We start from the raw sequence: 15,659 nt of genomic DNA, 5'->3' as shown, positions 1-15,659 counted from the left end.
CTAATAACGCAAATATCAGAGGACAGAGAGAGAGAGGGAGAGAGAGAGAGGCCCAGCTCACAGTGTCAGGATTGTAATGAGGAACATGTGGAGCAGCACAGCCACACAGCCAGAGAGAAATACAATCCTGTCCACCGCTCTCTCCCTCTTTTTCTATCTTTTCTCTCTCCCTCTGCAGCTCACTTTCTCCTTCTGCCTCTCTTCCCTTCTCTTAAAGCTGGTTAATAAAGTATATTTAAAAGTTATTTCTCTCTCTCCCTGACTCTTTTCTTTCGCTTATTGATATTTTTGTACTTATTTTTTTACCCCACTCCCCACCTACTTTCACTTTCTCAGTTTTTACCTATCTCTCTCTCTCTCTCTCCCCCCCCCACCCCCCACACCACCACTCTGCAATCCCTCGTTCTTTGGACAAATCGAGACCAGCCGTTCCTTCTCACTAGTCTGGGATTCAGGCCTGCCATGAGACAGAAGGCTAATTTTACCCAGCTGACCTCATTTTCTATTGTATTAAAACAAGCGATCTAGTGTCAGTCGAGATGTACTGGTGCACATTTCTTCTTTTTCTTTCTTTCTTTTTTTTTTAACCTGATGCAGCCCAACAATTTGCTCAGGCTCTTGTTAACTGGCTGAAAGAAAATAACTGGTCCCAGCAAGGCAATGCACTTGGAAGAAAAAACTAAAGAAAGAAATTAAAATAATGAAAATGCAAAAGATGGAGAAAGGAAGAGAGGGAACTCTTTGTTTCTTCCTCCTCTGGTCATAGCCAACAGCATTTCTCCTGTGTGCCTGGACAAGGGATCTGTCTCCTTCCCTGTGCCAGGTTTATACAGTGAACTAAACTATATATATATATATATATATATATATATATATATATATATATATATATATAATGTTCTATAATGTTCTAATGTTCTTTGTAAATTATTATTTCTATACTTAAGTCTTTCATTTTTGTTTTTGCAGGAGGGAAAACACAATGGTGTCCCAAAAGGAGCTTTCGAAAGGGTGAGTTGTGTAAACCTCTTGTTTGTGTGTGTGTGTTTGAACAACCAATACTTGAAACAGACTACAATAAGACAAACAACACAACAACGGGGGGCGGGGCATGGACCAATAGATCTGCACCATCATATTGTAGTGGGTGTCACTGGAGAGCATTGGGGAAGGGTCTCGAGGAGATTAGGAGGCTTTCAAGATCCTGATTGACCAAAATGGACCCAACAGCCTCCCCTCATCTGGTTATTTTGAGGAGCGTCCTCCCTCCTTTAGTGACGGTGCTTAAATTGTCATAAAAAACACAATGCACTACCTAAAATGAATGCAGTCTTGTTGCTAGAAGAATGAGCATCAGACGGAAGAGAAGGACACTTGGAATTGCTGTGGCCGTTCCAATTGGATGGTGTTGACTTCAATTTCCAGTCCTCTCTTCCCTCTCTGGGTCGGTGTGGACCCTACTCCAGGGCTAATGCTCCACCTGAATCAGTCGATTGTGTGTGTATGGTGATGGTGGGGGTGGGGGGGTGGGGGGGTGGGGTCAAGTTGATCCAATATCTGTCAGAGTTCAGGTTCACGGCAAGTTCAAGGAGGTGACAGCAAAGACAGAACAACTCTAGTGTGGAGGCAGCGCGTTTTTGAAACCTTGTGCCTGTTTATGTGTGGGGGTGTGTGTGTGTTCTGTCATGTTTGTTATATGACAGCCTCACTGTCTATCTGTATATCTACCTACCTATCTGTCTGTCTGTCCATTATATGTTTTCATTATATATTTTCATTATAATGTTTTTACTATAATTCCATATGTAGATCTATGTTCCACGCTAACTTGGGAGAACAGCATGCATGTAGACTGAGCCCCAGAGACCAGAATTTTCTGTATCTCGGAGTAAACTGCAAACACTGACCAATGCTGTCATTTTATTGCGAAACCAAACAGCTGCGATTCTTGCAGACGCCTTTTTTTTTCTTCTTTCCAGTAATATAAATGAGAAACAAGGCCAGCAATGGAAAACTGGCCGCAATCCACCACATTAACACACACACCCACCCACACACACACAGGTTGTGAGTCTGAAGAAAAGAAAGAAGGTCAGGGAAATAGAGAGACAGAGAGAGCACGAGATGAACGCTGGAAGAAACGGGAATGCTTGCATTTGTGCGGGTTGTTTCGCTGCACATGAGAGTAAAGAAATCAGCAGCCGCACCCAAGAAGAAGGAATATTTTAACCCTGAAACATCAGCCGTAAATCTGGGGAAATCAAAAGAGGATAGCTGTTCAGGCGGGTCTCTCCCATTCCAATTTAGGATTTATGGCGATGACATCACACTTGGCTTCAAACTCTTCTCAGCCAGATTTCCCCCCCTACCCCCATCCCCCAACTCCACACTCCTTCCCAGTCCTTTTGCCAACAGTTTATGGCTGCAGAGATGTTGACAACCAGGCTCTAAGACATACCGGCCTGTTTCCCTTTTTTCTTATGAACGAAACCTCTGCTCCTGAGTTCCTGCAGCTGAACATAAAGGTAAACCTTGTGGATTGACACACAGGTAGATTTTAGTTGGCCCGTCACACTGCTTAACCTCCTGGACAACAGGGTTGGCCATTTACACAAACCCAAACACCAGTGCTCCTCCATGGCCACGTTGATCTATGTGTTTCCATGCTTATTCCAGACCCAAGAAAAACAGCATAAATGTACTGTTTTGGAACGAGAGGTCAATTGATTCACATCCATTTTACACACACCCCCTAGCACACACACACACCCACATACACACACACTCACACACCACCAGTTATAGAACACACTGTGTTTCCATGACACGGGTGTTGGGCCCTTTTAAGCGTGACACAGGCCTTGGAAAAATTGTAGTCATACCTCCCTCTCTCGTCCTCTCAGTTGCCACAGCCCAGGAATTCTAGTGTTTACAAGCAGGGCTTAGCTCCTGGTCCAGATCGAGCGCAGCTTCCTTCCAAAGGATCTATGGCATTGACAGCACCTAAAGTAACTCAAGAGCTCCTGTAATCCTGCCATGACAAACACGGATCTTTCTGAAAGTGCCGTGCATCTCTCCTATCTACTATATATATATATAAATATCACACATGCGGACACACATGCTGTAAAGCATCTCTGTGGAGCAGTGTCAGTGTCAGTGTCAGCCAAATTAAATACCTTCAGAGGCGACATCGCATTTTGACCCAGAATAAAACATTTCAAATGCTATTCTTGTTTCCCATGATGCACATGGTCAGTGTAGCTGTACTTTCCATGCTTGTAAGTTTAAAGCATTTGCTCTCATCTGCCCCAATTCTCTCCCCTGTTCTGGATAAGCGTTTCCGATGTGACCCCTACGAAACCCTGAGCTTGATTTCGTGGTCATCACGCCATCCCTCGTCCTTTTGGCCTGTGCTCAGCCAGCTGATTAAACAGAGCTACTGATCTCAGTATGAGGGCTCAGCTGCCATCCTCCTGTGCTCAGCAGATGCCTGCTGGGAGGCCGTCCACACCGAGGATCGCGTCACAATGGGAGAATGTTTTAGATATAAAAACCTCATGTCTGTTTGCTGAGCACATGCATCACCATGCATCTCCCTAGCAGAATACACATCACTCTTTAGACACCCGATTCTGTGGGGTTTCTCCCTTGCATTTCAAACGGTGAACATTTCAGAATCCTGAATCAATGTAATAAATCAGTCACACTATGGAGATGTGGAAAGGCAGATGTTTGCCACACTGTTGCTTCACAGCTTTGTAAACAGCCAAGTCATATATATATATATATATATATATATATATATATATACACATACATATACACATATAATAAACCAATCAGAAGCACATAGTGCAAGAGGAAAGCCCCAGAGAGCCTGTGCACAAGGATCAAAGGCCATCTTCTGCGCCACCGCAGGGATGAACTGCAGCTGTGTTTTATTGGAGTTTTTTTTTTTACAATGACATGGAATCAGCCTGACAGGATTCACAGCACAATCTCACATGGGCGCTTCATGGCAGACCTCAAGGGACAAGCGCTCTAATGGGATCCAGCAACGGGGTGTCAAGGTGGGATATAACGCGATCAGATCGGTTCATCCGTCTGTGTGAAACAAACATTGCGTACAGGCGGGTGAAAGTGTCGAAGTGTCTTTTCGAGAAATGTTTTATGTGTGCAGTGCACTGCTGGTATTAAGGGCCTTGAAAACCAATTATACTGATTTATCATTGTGGCAGTCATTGCTGTAGGTTGGTTGTTACTCAAAACTGATAAACCGTTTTGTTTGTTCATTTTTAACTAACTCTGTTTGAAGAAATTGTTTTTGATTTTTTTAAATGATTATTCTGCTGAGTAGGAGACCAAATGATACATGCATATTTTTGAAAGTCACTCATAAAGGTACATAATAATAATAATAATAATAATATATGTAGGTCACTGCAGACCAGCTGCTGAAAACCAAAAGGCTTAGATTAACTTTACAAAGAGGGAAGTAAGTGCCACTTAGGGAAACTGGAACCTTAATGTTGGTAAATGTACCACACACATTTTTCAAATATATATATATATATATATATATATATATATATATATATATATATGTTTTTTACACAAATAGAGCATGCCCTTTAAGACTTGTGTCCTGTTACAGTCATTAGCATATGCTTTATTTTTACACCAGGTGGGAACGGTAATTCAAGCAGTATTTTGTTTGTGTTTGACCATTTGCTTTACAGCTTCCATTAAGATCTTGGCTAGATCAAACAGCTCTGCTGACACCCTTACAAGCCTTGCTATTCCACATGGCCGGGCCACAAGTGTCAGCCAGCTCCATAAAAAAAAACATGTGGAAAGAGAAAGGTTGGCCATGGCAATGCCGCCTGTGCATTCATTCAACTTTTAAATGTATGGCGCAATGCATGTAACAGACTCAAACTAGTGCTTTCAATGGTGCATAAAATATGGACTGCTTCTTTAACAACAGTGGGGCGGTGGATGTTTTTCTTAATCCTCTTCTCTCTCCCGGAGTCACACTAGCGCCTCCCCTCCTCCGCGTGCTCCAGAAAACGGCGCTTCTCATTGGCTGCGGGCCTGATTGACACAGCAGACGAGGCTCGATATGCAAATACAGTAGTGCGATCGGCGTTCCCATTGGTCGCCCTCGCCACCTGCGTCCCAGCGTACTCCCGCTCCCTGGCTCCTCCCCCCGCCCCCCAGTGCTCTTGAGTGACAGGTCCTGCAGGCGACGTGAACTGCGCTTTAATTTCCCGCAGCTGCGGCGCCGCGGCGCAGTCGAGGATCCCCATTGGAACTGGATGGATTGGCATGGGGAGAAGCGGACCTCAAAACCTGGCTAAGCGGCAGCTTTGGACCTCCGTTTCGTTTATGATGGTATTCTTCTCACTGTGGCCTAGAGCAGGTAAGAGCAGTGTCCACCATGGTGTGTGTTTGCATGCAAAACCCCCAAAGTTTGCGGTTTGTGTTTTCGTGTCTTGTGCCTCGCCAAAGTTGTGCAAAACTTCAGACATGGTGTCCAGACACCAATGGGTCTTCGCTGGTTCAAGCAAGCGGTTTTTGCAATCAAAGCAACTTTTTCCTCCTGGGTATTAAAGTAACGTTAATATTTGCATACACAAGTAATTCGAATTAAGCCTCTATGGGTTTTTATTTTTTGGTCATTAATAACGGGAAACCGGATCTCCCTCTGTAAAGTTGCAACACTTCTATAATACAAAATGGGGTAGAAGATGCATGTTTTAAAACGTTTTAGTATTTTCAGGATATGCATAGTTTGAACGGCTTAAACGATCGTATTAATCAGATGAACGTTTTTCCGCTGGCTAATTGAATAAACGTGTCCAGTTTGGGAGGGGGTGCGAGATTTCGGTTGATTTGTCTCAATCTAGACCGACAAAAACACGCTTTTTCTTTTCTCGCCCGGGGTACCGTGTCTCCGGGGACAAGACTTTCAACCTCTGCGAAACTGTTGCAGTTTCTCTTCCCCCTTTCTTTCCTCTGAAGTAAACTCTCTCTCTCTCTCTCTCTCTCTCTCTCTCTCTCTCTCTCGGGCCTTATAACAGTGTATCTTTGTTGGGGACCAGTCTGCTCTGTGGATATTTTGTAACCAATTAATCAATCAAAACGCAGAGAATAGTTTGCGAAGTCAAATAACGTGACTGATAACATTTGTGTAACATTTGGCGAAATAAATAAAATAATTTGTTATAAAGTTTTACAGCCCCTCACGCTAATTTAAATTGGTCTTGTTGACCTAATCGTCACAGCAGCCATTTCTCATTGGGTCGACGGTGTTTATTTGTAAAATAATACGTGGGGGTGTTATATATTTGGTGACTTGACGATACAAATTATTACTAAAGCAAAGTCCTGCCACTGCAGCAACAAAAAGGATGGTAGCGAAAAAACACTTGCTTTTAAACTGTGTGTGTTCCCAGGTGACTATTTAACCTTGCAGCAACGTTGTGTATTGGTAGGGTTATGTGGTGTATCTTTATCCAAAGCCGTGGGGCTGGCAGGGCAAACGTGACTGAGATCCTTGGGTAAATATTGGCGAGGGGTTTTCTTACACCCTTCAGTTAGCCATCAGAAACGCATTTATGAAGCTGCCCACCGATTTCCCCGTTTATATATTGTAACATGTTTTCTTTGGTTTCACACACTTTGGACAGCAACTTTGATTTGACCATTGCATGCAACTCTTCATCCCTGCTGCACACGCAACAAACTTTTGAGGCATGCGTTTGGAAACCCTTTGAAATGCATTAAACCGATAATCCGCAAATGTGTTACTGATGCAAAACAGCAGGGTTAAAAGACCCTAATTTATTCTGTTTACGGATTGATTTTGATCCCAGGGCCTGCTAAGGGTTTATACTGCTGGTGCAATGTTGAGATTGAGAGCCAGCCAACCAGTCCCCCCCGGCTATGCATGTATATATGCGCCCTTTAATTAACTGTTTCCCACCGCGATTTTATCACTCAAGGCCTCCCAGGAAAAGCCCAAAGATTTTTCTGACATAGAAGCTGTACTTCACTTTCTCTGCTAAGGGAACATGCACAGAAGTGTGAACCTATACTTTTAAAATTATTTTAACTGTCTGCTAAAGTGATAAAGCGTTTGGTTCTCTGTGTGGTGTGCATTTATTTACTCATTTTACTGTGGTCAGGTAGGCTGTTTATGTTTGCATGTGATTTAAAAAATAAAACATCTCACATTCTTGGAGAACACTTCTTAGAACCTCTGGTTGGCCATCCTAATGGCCCTGTGAAAGATCAAAGCCTTTATGACCAGATTAAAAAAAAAAAAAACACCATTTGCCTGAGGAAATAGTCATCCAAAAACTATTTGTTGATATTAAAGCCCATGACTGCATTCATAAAGTTCTTACAAATCTGAACTCTACTGGTCTACGGACAATGTTGGCCTGTAGTGTGAGGTAAGACGCAGGAATGCATGTGATCAACAGACTCCAGGGGATGGTCTTCAACGTGGAATTTTTAAAGGAGCTGCCGAACACTGCAGTGTTGAACTTTCACCTCACTGTTGTGACTCCTGAAGAGGAAGTGGGGGGGTGGGTATTGGTATCTTAGTCTCTGAAGACAATTGACCAAGCATGGTACTCAAAGCCATTAGCTGTATTTATTTTTTATTTTTTTTTACTGTATTTTTCCTTTATTTCGCAAAACTAGACTTCTAGCTTCCACTTCTCGGGTCGGGGGGGGTGGTGGTGAGTGTTCCTAAGGAGACCAACCCTGACTGAAATGATAGCAATGAGCCTCTTTTTGGCTGTTTGGCTATTTGTGTGGTTGTGTTTCGCTAGGCATGTGAAATGTCAACTTGCTAGAACAGGAAGTGGAGGTAATTTATAGGGAAGATGGTCATTCTGCCATTAAAATATTACACAGGTCTGCTTTGTCCTTTTTTGAAACTACAGTGTGTATTATTGCAGCCCCCTAGTATCCAGCCCACATCCATCCACTATTTATGTTGCAGGAACGACCATGGTCTCGATTGCCTGGTAATTTGATCCGTGTCAGGTTTTACACCTCTTGGTATCTTTTTTTTTTTTTTAATTTTCATTACTTGCACTAACAAAGCAGAACATTTTCTAATATTAAATCCACATTAATACCAGTTCAAACCTGCTGTAGATAAGACAACTGTGCATTAAATATCCAGTACCTGGACTTGGCTTATATTCCAGACCTTACAGCTCATGGAGGAAAAAAAAAAAAAACTAAACTGCTGTGCAAGAGGAGTCCGATATCCATCCCTGCAGTTGGGAAGGACAGCGTTTGCATGTGCAGTGCATTTACCATGTCACACTGACTGGGACCTGTTCAGAGGCATCAAGCATGATGTTTTTTCCCATCTCTTTGCTTTGACCGACTGCACTGGTGTTCAGGAAGGGTGTGATTTATAGCACTCTGTCACCGGAGACTGCGGTGGAAACTGCTCTCTCCTGAGTCATAGCCCAGCCCCACACTTTGATGTAATAAATCGTCAGGCAAAAGCAAACAGATGCTTGGGACATTTTGTTGGCCCAGCTTGAAGAAGGTGATGAATACACCCAAGCTGGTTTCAAGCCTCTTTTAACTTTTGCTACCCAAAAAAAAAAAACACTCATTCAACGCCCTTCTACACGCTAAAATGGATCACATTTCGGGCTGATGGCTTTAGTTTTTGTCTTGGTGTTCTCTTCCCACCCCCCACCCAGAGTCATCCCTGTGCCCTGTTTTGTTGTGTATATTTTATCATTTATATTTTATTAGTTAATTCTATGGTGAGTTACGTCTGGAACCAATAAAGAACCCGACGGAAAACAAAACAAAAAATGTGCACATGGAAATGCCTGGAATTGTTGTGGAGTCTGGTTGTGTTCCTTTTCTTTCGTCCCGTGAATTGCAGAAACGTTCAAATAAGTTGGATTCAAATCGTAACAGTACAACCACCAAACCACAGCTTTCGCCCGTGGGGTTTTGGCCGGTCAGCTGTAGTATACAGTAAATGATCATGACAATGTAGGAACTAGAGCACTTTATAGCAAGTTTGATGAGTAATAAAAATATGGAGTTTGCGTGATTTGTCCCTTCTGTCGAACCCTCGCTTATCTGTGTGCTGGTGTTTCCTCTGTCTTAACCGCCCCTGTCTTTGGCTTCTCTCCCTTCCGCAGCACATTGCCAGCAGTGCCGTATCCAGCGCTGCAATGCGGAGTACGTTGGCGCCACCTCTCCGTCCAGCAGCCTGCAGGACGAGGCCCCGGCGACGGACGTGGACTATTGCATCGCACTGAGGGCCTACTCTCTATGCACCCGGCGTACCGCGCGCAGCTGTCGCGGTGACCTGGTCTACCACTCCGCCGTCTTCCGCATCAAGGAGCTCTTCTCCCAGCACAACTGCTCCAGCGACGGCCCCACCTCCCCGGCCAACAAGGCCCAGGGAACCTCGCACCCGGTCGTGTCGGAACTGTGCGACTACGAGAGCAGGGCGCTGGCCTCGGGCGCTGCCGGCTCGCAGAAGAAGTACGCTCACTGTGGATTATTTGGGGACCCCCACTTGCGGACGTTCCGGGATGAATTTCAGACTTGTAAAGTGGAGGGTGCCTGGCCCCTCATCGACAACCGCTTCCTGTCCGTGCAGGTCACCAATGTGCCGGTCGTCCAGGGATCCAGCGCAACGGCAACCAGCAAGGTATGGTGCCACTGTACCACCCCCCTCCTCTCCTGTTGAAGCCCAGCTGGGGAATGTCTGTTTATTTTGTTTTGTCGTCTACTTTGTTTCCCAACTCCAGTCTTTTGAATCCACTGCTGTTCCATGTTATTTTTTTGTTCCAACTAAAACCTTCTAGTTGATTCAGCTCAACATTGCGTTTAAAACATTCCCTTGTTCCTGGTCCTTAATGGGATTTGGCCACTGCCAGATGTAAAACAAACTTGAGCTGCGCCCCAAAATACTGGCATGGCACAGCCCTGTTTAAAGGAATACTGACAGTGACTGTACTGCACATTTTTGTCTTGCGTAGGGTTTCTTGTGCCAGGCATGTGTAAGGGCGCTTTCCAGTAAAAACTCCCAAGTCTGGAGGTCCACCCAGGTCTGCACAGTAGCGTTTGTCTCCCAAAAACGCAGACACCAGACCACCGAGACTATATTTCCAGCTGGCATTAACAAGCTGCAGATGCACAATGGAAGAAAAAGTAGTCTGCACACTGCCTAATGACTTCGGGAGGTATAGAGGAGCAATGGAGTAGGGCATGTGCAAATTAGTTTAACATTGTATAAAGTTAAAAAAAAAAAAAATGGGCTTAGAAATCCAAGACGAGGCATTAAGACTGACTCTCCAATACATATTGAAACCTGTCGTTTTTGAGGCCACCAGTAAGGCAATTGGGTTCAGGCTGCATGGCACAGAGTCTGCAGTTGGTCTAACTCCTGTCCATCATTGAAGGATGATTGGATATTCCACGCTTTCAGGGGGGGAAACGCATGAGCCCGCATTGCCTTGTCAACCCCCTCACAAGTTCTCATAGCCTCTTCTCTATGCGTAATAAATCGGTGTTCAAATGCCAGGCAGTTAGGATTTGGCATCTCTGCCCCTGCATTGATTTATGATCTAGATTTAGGCATTACTGATTTTGATATGAAGTTGTTAATTGCCATTTGAGTATCTGTCTGCATGGAGGATGAAACCAGTTAGAAGAAGCCCCAGTCCAGTCCCTCAGTCAAGTGCACATGGCCAGTTTGTGCTTTGCACCAGGTAGTCTTATTGGCTTTGCCTTTGGACTCGGCACTTCGTGTTTGGAGAAATGAGATGGAGGTACATTCCAAAAGAATGACCCACTTGGGTGACAACAAGATTTTTTTTTAAATACCGCTAACGTTCTCGAAATCGGGTGATGTAGGTACACTGCTGCGTGAGATGCTTGCTTTATTATTTCTCCCTTGTTTAGAATAGATTCGTCAGAGCTGTATTTGAGGATGATTGACGGTTTCAGAATGGAGGCCTGTGTGGTACTGTCCTTCCCTGTAGCCGAATAACTTTAGACATTGTTCTTGCTCTGCGTTTATCAAATTCTGGCGGTCGGATATTTCAGCAACTTTGTTTTAAACTCAAGTTGTAGTCCTCGTTAATAAAAGGTGGCTTAGTTCTTGATTTGATGGCATTCTGCAGGGAACTCTGCTTTAACTCTGTAAATGCATTTGAGGAAATCCACAGTGCAGTGCTGTGTGGCTCCTGGTTATTTGGCTGATGGGGACAATGAACGGAGCCGGGCTCTTCTGTACTGTGGGTCTGTCTGCTGCGATCCCAGAATGCATGTACAGTTTAGAGAAGGAGGAGGAATAGAAACTCTGAGCAAGTCACCATTGAGTTGGGAAACCTTGTGTGTGGTCCGCTGCTTCCCCCTAGTGGCCATTCATGGCATGTTGGTTATAGCTACAAAGAGGAACTCATGCCTTGCTATCATCCATTCTCGACTTCTGAACGTTTGCGTAGCGTGTGTGTGATGTGGTTTTAGTTGGCTGACGAACACTTGGAAGACCATGTTTATTCCACTGGGGTGCTGCCAGTGCTGTGAATGGATCCAGAATACACAGGTGTCGATTCCAAATATGGGTGTAGATACCAGGGGGGTCTGCTGAGCCACAGTCTGCTGGTTTTGTCCCAACACTTTGTTTGAACTTCATAGAACCTATTATTGTTTTAATCGATCAAGACTAACACGATTTTTCACTAGCATTAAAGCTCTGCCAAGGGTTAGAGACCTCTGGCATTGCAGTGGTGTTAAATGAAGACTTTGTCAGGGTGTTACTGTTACAGATTTGAGTGCTTTTTGGAATTGTTACCAAAATCTCCAAATCCTAGTAGAGTGTCTGAAGAGGCGAGGAGTGCTGTTCCCCTTTGGTCTCCAGAGAAGATAGTCATCCAAGACCTGCTATTTTAAGTACTCGAGTTGATGATTTCCGATCCATTCATGTTGGATGCTAATAACCCATCTGTAGGTCACATATGTAAAGTGATGTGCAGTAATTGCTGTATGTATTTTTTGGTGCTTAGTGCCAAGTGATTTTCAGCTTTCGTATTCTGTTCTTCATAGATACTCGCATAGCCTCATTAAGGTTTGTTGTAACTAAAGGTGTGGCTCGGGTTATATTCGCCATGATCCTACTGTATCACTGTCCTGGGAAAATGCCTGTTAAATGGGTATCGATGAAGTATAAACAAGTTAGAAGATACAGCAGTGCGGTTGTACATAGTTGCATTTTTATTTATTTTTTCCTTTCCCTGGTATGAATACATCATCCTTGTGTTGCAACAAAGTAGTTCTGCAGGAGCAGTGTCAATTAATGCATTCTTTGGTTTGGTTGCTTTTTAAAAATATATTTTTAGGAGCTCTCTTTTATTGTATATTAAAAGTCCTCTTGTGGATCTATCCTGCATGCACACTGTTTCCATGGTGACAAAGCCCTTTGCACAGACTGGTCTTACATGGGGCGTCTTACTCATTTTTATGTATATGTATACATTCAGATGTACAATGCTGTAAATTTCCTCATATTCCAAGCTATGGCAGAAATCTAAATCCAGAGTACATTTAAGTTCAATTCCAGTCTCCTTCCCAGAACTCGACGCAGCTGTTAATTCCAAAAAAACAAGGGGGTTTAAACTGCAGGCCTCTCTCCCAGGGCCTGTTCCTGCCGCAGATTAATGGCAGTCAGTGTTTGGTTTTCGAAATTGGCTGAACGGCCCAAAGCAGCCGAGAGCTCGCTTTGAAGTGGCTGATGCTCCAGGGTCCTATTAAACCTCCAGAAAGTCTCAGTGAGGGTCACGCTGCCTTCCATTAACCTCCCTTCCCGCAAAAACACAAAGAAAGCAAAACATTGTGTGTAGAACAACAAAGCAAAATGTACATTACAGTAAAACTGCTCCCCCCCACCTCCCAAAAAAAAAAAAGGAAGCACTAAGAAAAAGTGCGTGTGTTTCAAAATTTGATTTAGAAAAATAAATAAGTATTTGAGGGTTGGGTGTTATTTTTCACTTTCTACTGTGAAAATCTTTGACAATTGTTCCTGCATTTTGCCTCAGTGTAGGCTAGACTGTCTTCAGAAATACAATGCCACTAGAGGGAAATGCATGTACTGTGGAAGAAGTAACAGCTTATGTTAAATGACTTTTCGTTCCTGAAAATGAATAATCTATATGGGTGCCTCAGATTTAGCAAAGCCCAGACTGCACCAGAGCTTAGCTTTGTTAAACCCATACATGAGAGAGGCAAGTAAGGGTTGAAGCTGTCATTCATTGCTGTTTCATTGGTACAATTTCTACCAATGCCTGCATCTCCTAAATCCCAAACTCCTTTGAGAGTCCAGTATCATAAATCCTCCTGTCTTTGATACTAACACTGTATATCCCTTTGTCTTTTTTTTTCTTCTATCTTTCCTTTCCCCATCAAGTCATGTAGAGCTGGTGGTCTTGGTGTCTTATGTTCTCTCTCTGTGTTGCAGATCACTGTGATCTTCAAGTCCTTCCGGGGCTGCACAGAGCAGAAGGTGTACCAGGCCACCACAGAGGACCTGCCCTCCGCCTTCCTGGACGGGACGCGCAGCGGGGGCGACGGGGGCAGTCTGTGGATCGTGGAGCGGGCTGGCGGCCAGCAGCCCTCGGTGCAGGTGGAGATCCAGGCGCGCTACATCGGCACGTCCATCATCGTGCGGCAGGTGGGGCGCTACCTCACCTTCGCCATCCGCGTCCCGGAGGACACCCTCAACTTCTCCGAGGAGAGTGGGGGGCTGCAGCTCTGCCTGCATGGCTGCCCCCGCAGCGAGCTCATCAAGGAGCACACGCTAAGCCGGCAGAACCTCAGCCCGAGGCTGCAGGGGGCCGGGGGTGCGGCGTCCGGCCTCCCCCTGCCCCCCCGCCAGGCCTACACTGTGGACCGCGCCACTGCCAAGTGCCGGGAGATCCTGCAAGTGGAGGACGTGTACTTTCAGTCGTGTGTCTTCGACCTGCTCACCACTGGGGACCCCGAGTTCTCCATGGCCGCCTACGGGGCTCTGGAGGACCTCAAGGCCCTGCCGCCCAGCAAACTGAAACAGAACTCGCCCAGGGTGCCGCGCGTCAACAACTCCACCCCCCCCACGCTGGGCCCCAGCTCCCGCACAGCCCAGTTGGTCATGCTGGCCCTGGCAGTGCTGCTGCTTTTGTAGAAAGTGAATTACAAAGAAAAAAGGGAAGTATTTTCAGCTTGAGGAAGGAGCCCAAGCAAATCTGTGGCTAGTCCTGTTTCAGAGCAGCTCCAGTCAGCTGTGGCGCCGCTCCCATTCATTCTCTCACCCTCCCCTTACAAGCCTCCCTTCAGAGTCCTAACCCACAAGGACGTTTCCAGACACTGAGAGACGCAGTCCTCCTAACGTTTTGATTGTTAAAGACGTTCACTTTAAGAGGATTTCAGAACGGAACCTTTTAGATCTTTTGTGCAGAGAGGGGGAATCAGGGCAACAGAAAGCAAAGAACTAACCAAGATGGGGTTAAATGCGAGAGATGGGGTGGGGGGGGATGCTGGGAGACGTGTGAAGGCAGCTAAACAGAGATTTGTGTAAATATATACTTTAAACTGAATAATGTGCACGCAGCTGCATCGAGTGAGGGGTCCGGGGCGGGAGTGTGCGTGATATTGACAAAGCTGTGTCTTCCACGATTCCAGGTGTGGCCATACACTGCAGCTCATCCTGGCAGCTCCTTCGTTGCACATTGTATTGTAACCTTTTTGCACCCTCTCATCTAGTAATCATGACACACACTTAGAAAATCTGTGTATCTGAAATGGGTTCCAACAACTGTATGAAAATACTACCTATCCACGTCGCTTTTTAAAGACTTTCATTCTTGTAGTTGTCAGTTCTGTAGAGTCTGGTTTCAGCGTGGTAGTAGCATGGTAATAAAACCGGCACATGGAACTCTTTTTCTTACACTCCTTCCTCAAGCCTGCCTACTCCTGGTGGTATTTTTTAATAAGATAAAGAAACAAATCCTCTATATAATAATATATTAAAAGAGTGTATATATGTGTTTTATAATGTGTAAATCTGCCTGTACATAGGAGTTGTTTTAACTGTAATTGGTGTACACTTGTGTGTTGCTGTTACCTAACTGTATTTGTAAGAAGAAAAAAAACAAAATAAAAAAAAAGCAAACTAATATTTTTTTTTTTTTTGCCATTTAATCTTTTGTTATTTCCATATTAAAAAGTCAGAAACAAGAAATCCTCTTTGTTTTGTTTGTTCAGTGAATTTCTATAAATTGCTGCAAAGAAAGTACAGACAGGAAACTGGTTGTTATTTTTGGCTCAGCCTCCCCTTATTAGTTTGTATTTACGATGGAATGGGCACGAGGGTTTTCTTCTCCAGCGTTGGTTTACCACTGGCAATTGCTTCTCCTCTGCGAAGTCTTGAAGCAGTCCAATCATCTGCCAGGGAAAGCCAAAGACCCAACATGCCACCTCGGAGACTCGTCAACAGGGCACCCGTCTGTCACTCCTCAGTGCTGTGATGAAGTAATAAGGGGACATCTAGGGGGGTCTACTATATAGGCCAAAGAAAAGGTGATGACCCATTTTCTCCCATATGAAAGTACAAG

At 44.6% G+C, this 15,659-nt stretch overlaps 1 protein-coding gene across 1 annotated transcript; it reads left to right on the top strand.

Moving 5' to 3' along the window:
- Window positions 1-966: 966 nt before the first annotated feature.
- On the top strand, window positions 967-15,029 carry rgmd (RGM domain family, member D). Its single transcript, XM_066695700.1, has 4 exons — window positions 967-1,011; window positions 5,280-5,425; window positions 9,201-9,718; window positions 13,529-15,029. Exons 1-4 carry the CDS (start codon window positions 983-985, stop codon window positions 14,228-14,230), a joined length of 1,395 nt encoding a protein of 464 aa, XP_066551797.1. The 5' UTR covers window positions 967-982; the 3' UTR covers window positions 14,231-15,029.
- The last annotated feature ends 630 nt before the right edge of the window (window positions 15,030-15,659 follow it).

The sequence above is a fragment of the Amia ocellicauda genome, chromosome 22, assembly GCF_036373705.1.
Source record: "Amia ocellicauda isolate fAmiCal2 chromosome 22, fAmiCal2.hap1, whole genome shotgun sequence".
NCBI classification, from domain to species: domain Eukaryota; kingdom Metazoa; phylum Chordata; class Actinopteri; order Amiiformes; family Amiidae; genus Amia; species Amia ocellicauda.
The sequence above is the reverse complement of the archived record's forward strand: the minus strand, read 5'-3'. Positions and strand labels throughout refer to the sequence as shown.

Bases quoted from the DNA above. Each gene is read 5' to 3' on its own strand.
- rgmd (XM_066695700.1), top strand. From the start codon at position 983: ATGGTGTCCCAAAAGGAGCTTTCGAAAGG. The intron at 5,426-9,200 runs GTAAGAGCAGTG...TCCCTTCCGCAG, and splicing joins CTCACTGTGGCCTAGAGCAG to CACATTGCCAGCAGTGCCGT. The intron at 9,719-13,528 runs GTATGGTGCCAC...TCTGTGTTGCAG, and splicing joins GCGCAACGGCAACCAGCAAG to ATCACTGTGATCTTCAAGTC.